General features: G+C 42.0%; 1 protein-coding gene across 1 annotated transcript in view; it reads left to right on the forward strand.

Annotated features, from left to right (window-relative positions):
- The first annotated feature begins 2,103 nt into the window (after positions 1–2,103).
- glra4a (glycine receptor, alpha 4a) overlaps positions 2,104–14,237 on the forward strand; it is a 46,546-nt gene continuing 34,412 nt past the window's right edge. The window contains exon 1 of the mRNA XM_070962539.1: positions 2,104–2,488. Coding sequence (XP_070818640.1) covers positions 2,421–2,488 — 68 coding nt within the window. The 5' untranslated portion in view covers positions 2,104–2,420. The remainder of the gene's footprint in view (positions 2,489–14,237) is intronic.

The following is a 14,237-nucleotide window of genomic DNA, read 5'->3' on the forward strand; positions in this document are numbered from 1 at the left end:
AACAGGCATGTCCGCATGTAGGAACGACTGTTTCAATCAAGTCTGTGAATATTGAGAAACAGACTTATGCATTCTGGTCCTTTAATAGGATTTACAGACAAAAGACAAAAATAGGGAGCCAACTACTATAACTATAGCTATAATATAGCTATATACTATAACTATATCTTTTAAAAATCACATTTGAATGTGTACAGTAAGCACAGAGCTTTCTAAACAAACTCACGCAGCTAATGGGGCTTGTGACAGTAATATTCACTTTAATTTGATGAGCGCTGCTTTCCTTCGTTAAAATCTGTTGGGTGGCTGGTCTTTTAGTAGGTGACACCAGATGTCAGCACTCACGTTAGAGCTCCACTGCTAGCCAACTGTCGAGGAGAACAACAACAACAACAGAGGCCCTCATCTTTTAATTTCCTCTGTCTCTCCACCATCACTTCAACATCTGCCCACCCCATCCCCACCTTCCCCATCCTCACATGCCTGCTGCACTCCTCGAGCTGGCCTCTCAGGTTTCTGCAGCTGACAGAAAATAAAAGGAAATGTGTGAAGGTAGAGAAGAAAGGTACACAAGTGCCAGAGCGCACTTTTAACATCTCAGCTATCACTAACTGTGAGAGGCATTTCTAATAAACTGTTTCAATAAATGTAATAGTTTGACTGTCTTGACTCCTACTACAGCGATGAAAGTCTGCCTGCCAGTTCATATAGCACAGCCGAGCACAAACGCAGCATTTGAATCACATTAATAAAGACTGGTGCAAATGAATTATCAGACTGAAAAACCAAAGAGGCTTATGATTTTTCTGTTCTTCATGAGAACAGAGAAATCCAATGCATCTTTAAATACTCATGCTTCAGTGAAGGAGGAACAAGGAGCTTGAGTAATTGTGTAAGGTAAAGGTTAATCTGCTGTGTTTCCACATGAAGAGAACAGAAAAGACTGACACCTCTGCCTGCGTAAGAAAGGCTGGATCTGCACGATGAAATCCACTCGGGAAGAAGAATGACTGCAACAGAAGCAATTCGATGGTCAGACCCAGTGAGTAATGTATCACATTGTGCCACTGCCCTGTGATCTCTAACATACAGAGCCTTTAACAGATCCTGGAAGTGGATCTACTCATCTATAACCTGCAACACTGCACGTCTGAAAGACACCTCATAGGTATCTGATTGACACAGAGATTTATTCTCTGATGGGGAACACAGAACTGACTCCCTCAGGTGATGATGACTCTACATCCCATTGCTATTTCTGCCAATAAATCCCTCAAAATCTACATATTGATCAATTCAATTTGATCACCACCAAATCCTGAGCTGCTTGATGGTCTGCGATGTTCACAGTCTGCTGTTTGCAAACTGCTGCAGCTGAAAAAAGGGTTAACAAAAGCAGAGTTTGCAGTTGAAAATTTAAAACAAGCTAAATGACCATAAAACACTGCGGAGTTCAGGAGAAACTGCAAAGTTGGGTGATAATTCTGTGTGTTTATCAGTAAGTGATTGCTCTCATGGAACATCTCCTTACTGGATCCATCTTTCATTTGAAATTTTCAAAAACAATTTTAAACTATTTTAATAAACTCTGACCTCTAGTGGCCTAAGAAGCTCACACTTATTAAAGAAAAAGACTTCAGAACTTCAGAAAAAGTCAAATTAATTTTGATTTACTGAGTGTTTGCACAACAACAACGACAATAATAATAATAATAAGAAGAAGAAGAACAAGAACAAGAACAAGAACAAGAACAAGAACAAGAATAATGATGTAAAACTTTCCAGCACCTTCAGACCCTTACAAAACCTCTATTCAAGGCTGTTCTCCTGCACACAGACGCACCACCTCCTCCAACACTAGGCCCCCTCCTATGGTTAATGAAATTTTTATTAGCATTTCTCTCCAGACTGGTCATCACCAGAATGTATTCAACACTGCAATTACCTTATCACAGCCATCAACCGCTGAATTTTAATTATGCCTAATTGCACTTAAGGCAGCCATCAAAACAAAAGCTACTGTTCCTTTAAATTTGCACCCCTTTTTTAATTTTTTGGAACGGGGGGGATACATGAGAAAAAAAACTGACGAAACCAGATTGTCACACTCACTCACACACACACACACACACACACACTGACACTCGGCGCCCCGTTTCCAAAGCAGCACTAAAGCACTGAGCGACTGACCGGAGCTATCCAGCCGCTTGAAGCAGGCAGCCTGCTGTGTGGATGTGTGCAGCCCTCTGGACTTGGTGGGAGGGGGAGAAGTTTCCCCAAAGACAAGCTTGGATCACTGAGAGAGACGATGCCTTCCTCCTCTAGCCCAGTCTCGCCAGCTGCTCAGTGGATTTGCTGATTTCCGAAATTATTTTCTGCAAGTTCTTCAGCGGCACTGAGGAGAGATTTTGAGCCAGAGGATGCTCCCACAGGTCATTCGGATTCTGTATGTCTTGTCTTTCTGCTTTTTCCAAGGAGGCTTTATCAGGTGAGGCGCACTAATATTAATTATTCTCTCTGTGTTTGTGCCACTTATTTCCCATCATCAGCTGCTTCAAATTAACTTTTCGGCCACGAGAGTCGACGCGATGCTTGCTGTTCACATCACATCTGTCATTTCATGGACTTTTTTGGCATGATTTGCGGCAGCTCTCTTGGCAATTATGTCCGTTTTTTTAATTGTTGATGCAAGGAGCAGGTTTGAGCTGCCTTCAACTCACCATCCATTTATCAATGGTCTCCCCCGTTAGGTAAAATGTTATTTTATCGAGGAAAAAAGGCATTTATAAAGCTTCACGTGCGAGCGGACGTGAAAAAATAATCCAGCGTTTTACGCGCAGAGCAAAGTGGGATCTCTCGTCCACAACTCTGAAAAATCACAGTTTGTAAACCGTCAGTAAATGCAAATTTACTAACCCTGCATGCAAACAAATTACAGTGAAAGAAAAAGGCATCAGATATCAGACCGCGTTGTTTTGGTGCGCAGAGAAAAGCAGTGCTGGTCGCAAACTACCTGTGGAATTCCCGCTTGCATTGCGGGATTGATCGGTGGCTTTTGGGCGAGGTTAACGTGTAAATTAAGACTCGTGGGTGTCATATGATATTCATGAGGTGATTAACAATTAACCGACAGCATGTGAACAAAGAGCTCATTGGCAAACATCCCACTGATTGCTGAACTGTGTCACTCATGCGTAAGAATTTGCATCCGAGATGTTTTCAGAAAGAGTGAGGAAAGTGGATTGTTTATTGTAGGAAAAGAGGACAAGCTGCAGTCAGTGTGTTAAGTTTGTCTGAGGACAGAAACCACAAACCTCTGTCCTCCCCTTCTTCATTCCCTCAGCTTGTCCTACCACGACACCTCATGTCTCTCTTCCCCTCCTCAGTCACTCACTCAGAACATCTGCCAGCAACCAAGCTCCCTTTTCTCTCTTCCTTCCTCCTTCCTCTCCTCCTCTCTCTCCTTCTTGGTGGCAGAAAGTTTTATTTGCAGTGAACACTTTCCTTATTTCATGCCCTGCCAACCTCAGGTGTGAGCGGAAGGGAATTAAGATCTGCATAATCCTGGAGCGGAACAGAGCCGTGACTCCGTGAACCCAGGGGCGAGGAGAGCAGCTCTTAGCCTGGAGAGCAGTCAACTGACAGCACCTCCTCTGAGAAATTATACGCTCTCCTACCAGCCTCTCTGCTCGCCACGAAGGGAGGGTGCAAGGGGGAAACAGCGAGGAGGGCAGGTGTAAAAGACAGGCAGCATCTGATGGAGGTGTGGAGGGGCAGGGGAGAGGTGGAAATGGGAATGGAGCAAACTGGGATGAAGAGAAACAAGAAATTGAGAGGGTTATTCACTTAGCTGGAGGCAGTGGGGAGATTAGCAAAGTGGAGGACGGGGCTGGGAGATGGAGAAAAATGGTTCAGATAGGAAAGAAGAGATGAGATGGAGAGAGAGAGAGAGAGAGCGAGCAGGGATGCTGGGAGTCAGAGACAGAAAGCCTTGTAAGAGATCTGACATGTAAAATAGTACAAGCTGGATCGTATGATTTGAACTGGATGGTCGTCAACAAGAGGAAATGAGAAACTGGAAGGAAAGGTGTGATAGATAAAGTTCAAATCACAGCATGTGGATGTGTGTGTGTGTGTGTGTGTGTGTGTGTGTGTGTGTGTGTGTGTGTGTGTAGTTGTACTGTTGCAACACTTCAGATCTGTCTGAGCCTCAAAGGAACCTTTTGTGCCTTCAGCTTAGTTACATGTGGGTTTTCTCAGCAGGTTTCTTCAAGGGAGAAATACAAAATACATTTAAATTAGAGCATTTTCACTGGCAAAGTGGCCGTTTTGTCTCTAAAGTGATATGTTGCGGTGGCTTGCATTGCTGCTGTGTGCACCGGCTTGTTGGCCAAACCAGCTAAAACTGTCTTTTTCGTTCACTTCAATCCAATTCACCTGCAGTTGCTTGAAATTTCGCTCCTGATTGGTTGCATTTTTCATATTTCTGATCTTTCTCTTAGTTTCCCCAAGATGAATTAGGTTGGGTATGTAATAACACCTTACACGAAGAGGTCATGTTTTTGCACCAAACTATTTATTTTATTCAACAAAAGCAGTCACAGCCCTGAAGTGTTTACTGGTTATCACACAGCTGGAACCAATATGAGTATTTTCATTTTTTGGTTAAGGTTCATTCCAGGTCAATAGGGAGCAACAGCATGGTTATTGTGGTGGTGCTCACTATTACACAACAATGTGATAAGCACCTGTGCACTTAGTTGGGGTGTTTGAATAGCAGGAAGGCACAATCCATGCACTGCAACCCTCCACAAGAAGTCATCTGTTTCAGGCAGAGACTGTATAAATAGTGATGGAGCTTCTGCAGCCAATGCAGAAGCTCCTTAAACCTGCATTCTTTCTAATGGTGAGCAGGTGGTGGCTGCAAAAAGAAGTCCATTTGTATGTAAGCTTATGAGGAAATAACTCAACTTCTCGTTTGATTTATTACCTCAGTAAACAGTTTCCTAAAGAGTGTAAGGTCTTGATTGCTCGTTTCAAGTCTTCTTCAATACAGCATGATGTTCATTTTGTAAATTATGGTCCCATTTAGAGAGTCACATAGATGGTGTGTCATCAGGTCCTCCGTCAGATTCAATCAGGATAGAGGTGTAGCAATGCATATCCTCCCCAGCTCCACCCTCTTAGCTAAATATTGTCACTTCTGGTTCCAAAACAACAGATGGTAACAACCATAATGCTGAATGTGGTAGTCCGTAAAGCAATGGGTGATGTCATGGTGGGTTTCCATTTGGCTTCAGGTTAGTGTTTGTCAGATAAAGAGCAAACTCTAGTCTTCCAGTTACCACAGAGCCAGTTGGCTTGTGTAGCCGCTAAACTGGATGTTTGTTGGCAATAGATGTTCAGACATCAGCAACACTCGTGCTTCTCTACTCTGACAACTCAAAATATTCACTGTGAAGAAGGCACAATGCTTAGACATTAGCAGCAGAGGGCTTTGGGGAGTCAACCACACAAGAGGTTTGATTCAGTGAAAGTCTACTGTACATGGCAGCTTTTGAGTTAATGCTACTGACACATTTTCATCTGAATCAAAAATGTATTCAGACCACTCATTTGGGGACTATCAAGGCACTCGACGTATTGAGATGACTGTGATTTACAAGCTCTCCCATCTGCTGTGAAATGTCATTAACAAGCAGAACTCAAGTCATGCGACTCGCACAGTGGGGTCTTAAGCAGCAGTTGTTTGATTTTGTTTCCAGTTCACTGCTGCCTTGAGAACTATACATTGACAGACTTTTGTTTATTATGAGATGTAGCATCCAACATGCTGACCTCACCAGCATGTGAAGATCACAGCAGCGGACGCACAAATGCATTCACGTCCTCTGGTGATCTGATGCTGTTCATTGGCAAATTGAGAGTGAAGCGCAGTGAATTGCATTGAAGTGAAGGGCGGAGAATGGCATCAAGGATTCCTGCTGTCCTTGCCTCCAGCCACTGAGAGATCATGAGTCAGATCTGGAAATAAAAAATAAGTCCCATCATCCGATGGAGCTGGGTCCTCACAAGGCTGGTTATTGGGTGTCCACTTGTGTGTGTGCATGCGTTTGAATGCGAGAGAGGTACAATTGACTGTCTTTGCTCTTAAATGTAATGAATCAATTTAAATAGATAATTGCTTTAACTAAAGTCATCACATCTTCAGAAAGTGTGTCAGCAGTGGAATTACTGATGTAAACCACGAGCGTCTCGGAACTAATTCTCCGCTTTGAGCAGTTTGTCACTGAAGAAGATGGCAGTGTAGTAATTTTGTATCTTCAGTGAACACAACAGGGGCAAGACCAATCAGAAAGGCTTTACTGGAAAATATGTGGAAAAACTTGTGTCTTATTGGTTGAAAGGTCCTGTCATTTATTCAGTTGATGGGGCTGCTATGCCAAATGCTAGCTCACAAAGTCACTCAGTGTGAGGAAAAAATGGATATTATGAAGCAGTGGCACAAACATCCTCTGATGCTGAGCCAGAGAAACAAGGTGTTTAAGTGTCTTCGTGTGTTTCAAGTGACATAAACATGATATGAAGTGCTATACGTAAGGTCTACACAGCTAACATACTTTGCTGTTTGCAATGTTGTGCCTTAGTCGTGCCTCTGCTTGGTTAGCGACATCGAACCAGCCTTGTCTCATCTCTGTAGGTCTGGCAGTCCTATAAACAGTAACACCTGAAGTAAGTTTTATGATTCTTTTCCAATCATGTCACACATTGACAGCTGAGTTGCCAGAGCTTCCATAAACTTCTAACTTCACTTCAATGGAAAAGTTGCCATTGTTCCGTCATACTCACACTAATTTGACAGGCAGCAAAATATCTTCCTGGGTGTAAAAGCAATTATTCATGGGAAAAAAAAGAAAAAAAAGAATGAAAATTTAACCAGATAACATCATTTTAAAAAGACAATTCAGTCATTGTCTTAATTTTTCCACAGGTAACAATACTTCCTCATGTTTTACTACCAGAGCTGTTGCGGTGGGAATTGTGGTTCGTATCAAGTTGGTCCATCAGGAATGATTTTACAGCCAAATTATGATCATTTAGTCAGTCACTTTGAGTGGTTCACCGTTTTCATCTTTCATTCAATTCAAATTGCCTTTTGTATTATACGTTTTGAGGATATTCCATCATGCAGGCCTAGTAATAATGGTAGTAAGTATCTGATATAAAACACTCATTTTAGTTTGAGATGTGCAGATTATATGGTAAATCAAGTCTAAATCCTTCCTTCATTCTCCAATCTGCACATTTTTAAGAAATGTGAAGCCCTCACAAAACAGAAACAGTCTATTTAGAAGCATGTTTTAAGAAGTTTGCAGTCAATACCCCTGATTTAAACATGACTCATATCTTTAGAGATGAACATTAGCAAAAATGCTCTAATGCAGTTAGGGACATGACAAAGAAAGTTATTTTCTTCTTTACTGAGAGAATCCATACTGCATTACAGAGACATATGTGGAATTGCTTTAATGTGCTGTCACTGGGCTTACAGGAAAATGCAGCCCAGAAGTATGAACGCTGTTGAAAACGACTTGAGATTTGCATTTCTCGGTCTATTTTGTTGTTTGGTGGCAGGTTTCTTGTATCCCCCATGGATATCCAATTAAGATGATGTATATGCCACTGAGATACTTCTAGTGCTGCTGCAGTTTTGTTTAATAACAGAAAAATGTTCAGCTATCCAAATGATCAACTTTAAAATGTCAAATTTCAGAATCAACAAACAAAGCCTTCTAAACTCCCCAGTTTGCACCAATCGTCAAACATCTGTGCGTAAGACTGAGAGCTCATTAGTTTCTGTTTTAGATTCCTGTTTATTGTAAACTCCGCCGAGCAGTGGCCTCTTACAGCAGGAAGCTGAACAACGTTTAAATCAGCTGCCTATAGCTGCTATCAGGCATTATATCAGTGGCACCTTATAACATGAAAGTAATTCTGCTCACAGTCTGAGGCTTTTTCCAGCTACTTCACAGTTTAAAAATTGCAAGTCAGAGGGTGTGAAGTGCAGAGAGGGGAAGAAGGTTTAGGACTGGGTCTGGTCAGTGTGAAGAAGAATGGGTGATAACATTTTGTACCAAATGAAGTCTCACAGGACAACTGTCCTTGAACACAGTCAACTTCTTTCCTGAACACCAACTTCTCTGATGGGCAGATGGTTGCAGGTTTTGAGATACATGCAGCTGCCAAACATTTTTTCTCAAATGCTGATACAAATACTTCTTTTCTGTGTCAACTGTCCTGTTAGCAACACAGTTAACTGACAGTTAGCAAAAAACTGAGAATAAAAAAGCTCAGAGAACTATTGAGACTGCATTGGCATGTTCCTAGCTGGTTAGCATCTTAGCACTTAGCTCGCCAGCCACAGTAGTTTACCAACGAGCCCTGACAGTAGTCTCGATGTCACCGAGCTACCAGAGCACATCTTATGAAGACCCACATGAAGTTTGCCGTGCTACTTCCTGGACCTCAAAAGTTCTTGAACAAGGACTTCAGATGCTCTCACTCTCATTGTAAGTGCATCAGGATGGTGCATCAAGCTTGAATAAAGGCTTAAAGGTCAAGAGAAAACATTTTTTTAGTCCCCTTCTAAGAAACACCTGTTAAACTGCAGAAAAATGGTGTTCCTCATAGGAAACACTCCAGAAAGAAGTAAACACCATTTAGCGAGTTCAAATTTCAAAAGCTCAGTTGTTGGATGAGGACACAATCTTCTTGTGATAGCTTTTAATTAAATTCTGATGGTAGCCCCAGCTGGTCTGGAAGTATCAGCAACAGCAAAGTAATATCTGGAGGCTAGTAAACAGTGAAGAGGAGGGGAAGCAAACATTGTGAGCCTTCTTTTCAAATGCTTCACCACACAGAGAGTTGAAAATGTAGCTGGTCCTTTTGAAAAAAATGTGCAAGTGAGAGAATCAAATTTTGGGAATTTGGGAAAGAAGAAAACTTTGCCTTAGTTTGATATGAAGTTGAACATTTGAAGCATTCTGTGTTGCATGTAGCAGCACATAACATAAAAGAACCAAGCCAACATGCACAAGTTCATTTTCATTGGATTTTCAATGCCTCCGCGCTGGCGAAAGCCGTGGTCGGCTATTTGTTTTTGGGTCGTCCGTCCCATTCTCGTGAGGCCAATATCTCAGGAACGTTTTGAAACATTCACCTGGACTCAAAGATCAACGGAACAGATTTTGTCGGTCAAAGGTCACTGTGATCTCACAAAACTCGTTTTTGACCATAACCCAACAATTCATGTGCTAATCATGACAGAATTTCACCATAACGCAGAACAAAAAAGGGAAATTGTGGCCATGTTTCACATTTGGTCAGATACTGAATTGGTGACAGTAATCTTGGGTGTCCACCTTGAAATTGTGCTGATTGTATAGATCTTCTGTGCAGCTGGGTTGAATGTGTACGAAGCATCTATTTTTTTTTTAAGTTTGTAGCTTGTTGCAGTAACATCCATCTTTGAAACATTGTAGTCCACCACAAGCTCTCTAGCAGTAATACCTTTTATTAAATTCCTTAGAAGTCTTCACTACATATATTATGGATCTGGCCAGACGTGGATTTAAACTGTAACTCGCCAGTTGGTGGAATCACACAACCAAGAGGTGGTAATGCCAGCTTTCTACACAGCAGTGTGAAAAAAGAATCAAATGAACGACGCTGAGATTTCACCTTGAGTTAGAGTGTCAGACACTTTTGGAGCCCTCTTATCCTTTCCGAAAACACAGGAAATCCCCACACGCTTGGCTGATACAGAGTAGAGCAGCAAGGAGTGCTGATGAAAAGGAAGCGTGAAAGGAGGACAGATGGGATGTTTATGTGAGTTAATGACTAAAAAATGAGAGCCAAGCTGGTGACAAGAGTCGAACAGACGGTTTGCTCTCCACAGCCACCGCCAACAGTGGTGGTACACTTATCAATGAAACATGAAGACCAGAGATACGAAGGAAATTCATCAAAAGATAAACAGATAAAAGAGTTTATGTTTTTTTACACTGCAAGCTTTAAATTCCATTGAGGATATGTTGAAGATTTAATTGTTACTTGTCAAAAAAAACAAACTTCAAAACAAGTCTTTATTTATTCTGCTTGTTCTCAGAGGAATGTCTAGATTTAGTTTTTCTACAGCTGCTTTAAATTTGCATTGTAAGCATCTGCAAACAGAAGTCACTGAAACACTTTAGGCAAAATGTTCCTTCTGATTAGAAATATTTGTCATGTGCAACTTTTAATAAAAAAAATAAGTTGGCGAGCACATGTACTTGGCCACACAGTGTCAAATCCCTGACAAGAAAGCAGCGTCTGACACATACCTGCCCATTGCTTCGGTGGGCATTAAATTTGTGTTTGGATATATGGTGGAGGTGACAGCTTACTGATGGTCTCTAGCAGTAAGCCAGTGCCTTCAGTGTTAGTTTGACACCTCAGGCTGAGAGATGTGACTGATTGTTTTCTGCCCATTTCAATCAAACCACATATGACCTTTCTCGGTTTCTGTTATATGAAATGTGCATAACAACCCCCTTTACCACACAAGACAGAGCAATTTTCACTCAGATGCTGATGCTGGAGGGTAAAAACAGCAGCTGTGTCCTCGAGGTGTGTCAGTCATCTCTTTTCTTATTAAGAGGTGCACCATGAGTATAAAGGCAATATTCACTCGCGTTGCACAACAGTGTTCTTTAACCTGGAAGAGATATGAGGGTCTCTCCCTGCCCATTCCTTGCCCACACGAAACCATGTGTTTGTGACATGCCTCTTTTGCCAGCTGAAGCCAAAACCCAGAGCCACTGAATATTAAATGCATCATGAAGTGCAACTGATGTGCATCAGCTCAGGGCAAACTTTTAATCTCTGCAGAAATGTAGCCAGCTAATGCTAAGCTGGAAGAGCATTATGCAACATTGCCCATTGGTCATGCCGGGACCCACCAAAACCTTTGGGGCATGCATTCACAAAGGTTCTACTCGTGTGTTTTTATGCTCCCTGCTCACCACTGGCTTCACACACATGCAAGATAAAAAGTTATGCCGAGGGTAAGAGAAACCTGCAAATAAAGTCGGCTTACTCCAAGAAAAAAACATCAGGAAACTTAGTAACGTAGGTCTTTATTATCACAGAAATTCACCAAATTAAAGCTACTTTAAGCAATATTTATATATTAATATTTCATTAAATTATGTATACTATAATGTGAGAGGGGTCACTCATAATGCCAGACCCACGGAGCATTATCATCTGACCCTGAAGGTCCCATCAGCTGTTTGGAACTTTTTCACATCTTCCAGCTCATTGTTCTGGTTTTACACCCTGTAACTTTTACTGTTTTGGTTCACTCTCACCAGCTTTTTTCAGGCACTTATTTTAAGTGAAAAGCCTCATATAAAGCCACTCTACGCTACTTTCCCTGCACTAAAATAGTGTCCAGCTGGTGACCACAGAGGAGCATTTAGCAGCTTAAGAGACAAATGTTTCCCTCAGGAGGTAGCAGTGACCAAAACAGCTGAAAGGAGAGTGAACAAGTAGCCAAAAAAACAAAAAAAAAGCTAACCACTGACCACCATCAGATCTTGTTCATTGTGAAAGACAGTAAAATAATAGGAATCCAGTTCTATCCCTGTTTTTGACCACAATATAGACTGACATGAATGCTGAAAATACTGTAATACATTCAAATGTTTCAGTTTACTTTTCTGCTCCTCACTTGGCTTTGTTTGTTTGTCATTTGATGCACAAACATGTATGTTTACATACCTACAGTATGAGGAAAATCCAATACAACAGTCTTTATGCCTGTGCTGCAGGCTTGTCTGTTATCAGTACTGACAGTTGCCACAAGCTACAGTCAGACCGCCAGTTTGGAAAAAGTCCTTTCAGCACTCACTATAGTCACATCTGTAGTCAAAAGTTAATTAAATTGCTTTGGCTATAAGAGAAGGACCAGGCAGGTAGCTAAGGTCCAAGCACTGCAGATGTGCAGCGTTCAGGTGGTTTCACTGGGATTATAAAACCACAGCTGTGCCTTGTTTGTTTCAGCATCGTTCACTCTGTGCACAGATCCAACCAACGCAGCATACTGCTCGAGTCTCATCAATATCCAGGTAACAAAATATGTGACACAGTGGTGAGGTAGTGGACCTCTCCACTCTTCTTCACTGGCCCTGGCAGATTAAAATGGCCACTTATTGACTAGAGCAGCACTCTGGCTGAGGTTGTCTGCTGTCTCTAATTAGGAACATTATGAACCCTCCATCTTGTCATTATGTCTGGCCATACATTCCATGCTGATTAAACTTCACTCTCGGGGAGAGGAGGAGGTCCGCCATACAAAAAGCAGACCTTGTAATATATGGGTGGACAAAAAGAAGCAGTGGGCAGTCGAGTCCAAGTGAAGCTCTGCTTTGTAATTGAATCAAAATCGCATTAACTGAACCATTAAGAATGATCGTGGTGCAATCAATCAGTAATTACAGAGGCCTGTAATTTATCAGCCAAATACTGCAGGCTAAAGCTAACAGCCGTAGAGCATACGAGACTTATTAATCATTAAGTCAGAGTTAAATTTACACCTCAAACAAACCCACTGGGTTTCATTTTGGGTAAAAATGCCAGTGTGCAGCAGTGCAGTGAATGATCATATTCAGGTTGAGACGTTTTTACTCTGGATTAGACAAAATAGAGAAGGGAGATATGTGATAAACAAATGGCATATATAGACTTTTGAAAAGAAGCAAGACTCTTTAACTCTGTAACATCCTGTGGAGATGAGCCACATAAATTAAATCAAATCGATTTCTGGTTTTATTTTAAACGATTTTCAAGGATTTATTTCATTTTTGGACTGCTTTGAAGGTACATTTAGGGTAGAGAGGCATCATAATCATAGCATTTCACTTGTAGCTGTGAATCTATCAGGTTCTACATGCGGGTAGTGCTGTAACTCCAAATTTACCAAACTATCTTGTCCAGGGGAATTGTGGGGAAATAACTTACAGTGTTGCAGAAAAGGTGGGATTAAAAACATGTCTGTTCATACTGTTAACATTTTCTGCAATGGTGCACTGTAATGTAACAGCTCACTGATTTAAAAAGCCTTTCTGTGGCTCATGTACACACCTGATCCTCTTAGAGATGGTACATAATAACACCCCAGTCACTTGTATGAGGAAACTGAAGCTTAGCTGCAGTGAAAATAAAAAGCCAAAACAACAAATTGTCCCTCTACTTCCCTTTTACTCCAGCCGCTGTCATACATGACCAGCGAAGCGGAATTTGCCGGGTGGTAAAGGGGGTGGAGAGGGTCGTTGAAGAGGATTACAACTGCGTTTGTAAAACAACACAACAGCACAATGGCAGTACGAGGGTCTCTCCTCTCCAGGAGCATGAAATGAGAGTGGTCCATCTCGGTATACAATGCTGGAGCCTGCGTAATTCCTCCACACAATGGATGAATTAGTGGCACACAGCTCTCACACAATGAGAAGAACCAAATTACAAGCCCAAACCCTAATCACAGTTTTAGCACCAGGAAGTAAACAGATGCATTTGTGTCCATGGGTTGCTTTATGGGCTACACGGTGGCGCAGCTGGTAGTGCGCGTGCCTCACAGCAAGAAGGTTGCCGGGTCAGGCGGGGCAGGCGGGGCCTTTCTGTGTGAAGTTTGCATGTTCTTCCCGTGCATTCTCTCCGGGTACTCCGGCTTCCTCCCACAGACCAAAAACATGCTCATTAGGTTAATTGGTGACTATAAATTGTCCGTAGGTGTGAGTGTGAGTGTGAATGGTTGTTTGTCCTTACATGTGGCCCTGCAATCGGCTGGCGACCGGCTCAGGGTGTACCCCGCCTCTCGCCCACCGTAGCTGGGATAGGCTCCAGCCCCCCGCAACCCCGAAAGGGATAGGCGATATAGATGATGGATGGATGGGTTGCTTTATGGGTGAGATTCAAAGAAATGTTCACTTTCTTGACATTTAGCTCTCTACATAAGTAGATCCAATAGAGTCTCAATAATCGCAGTGAAATAGCTCTGAATTGATGGTTGGAGGTACAGTACTGTGGGTGTCCATTATGTGACACTTTGTGATGTAAGTGAGCTGTTTGCCATCAGTGTCCTGCAGGTGACTGTCTTTTATACACAGTGCAAAGCTGCTTCAAGGGTAAAACACCAC

The sequence above is a fragment of the Chaetodon trifascialis genome, chromosome 5, assembly GCF_039877785.1.
Source record: "Chaetodon trifascialis isolate fChaTrf1 chromosome 5, fChaTrf1.hap1, whole genome shotgun sequence".
Classification (NCBI taxonomy): Eukaryota; Metazoa; Chordata; class Actinopteri; order Chaetodontiformes; family Chaetodontidae; genus Chaetodon; species Chaetodon trifascialis.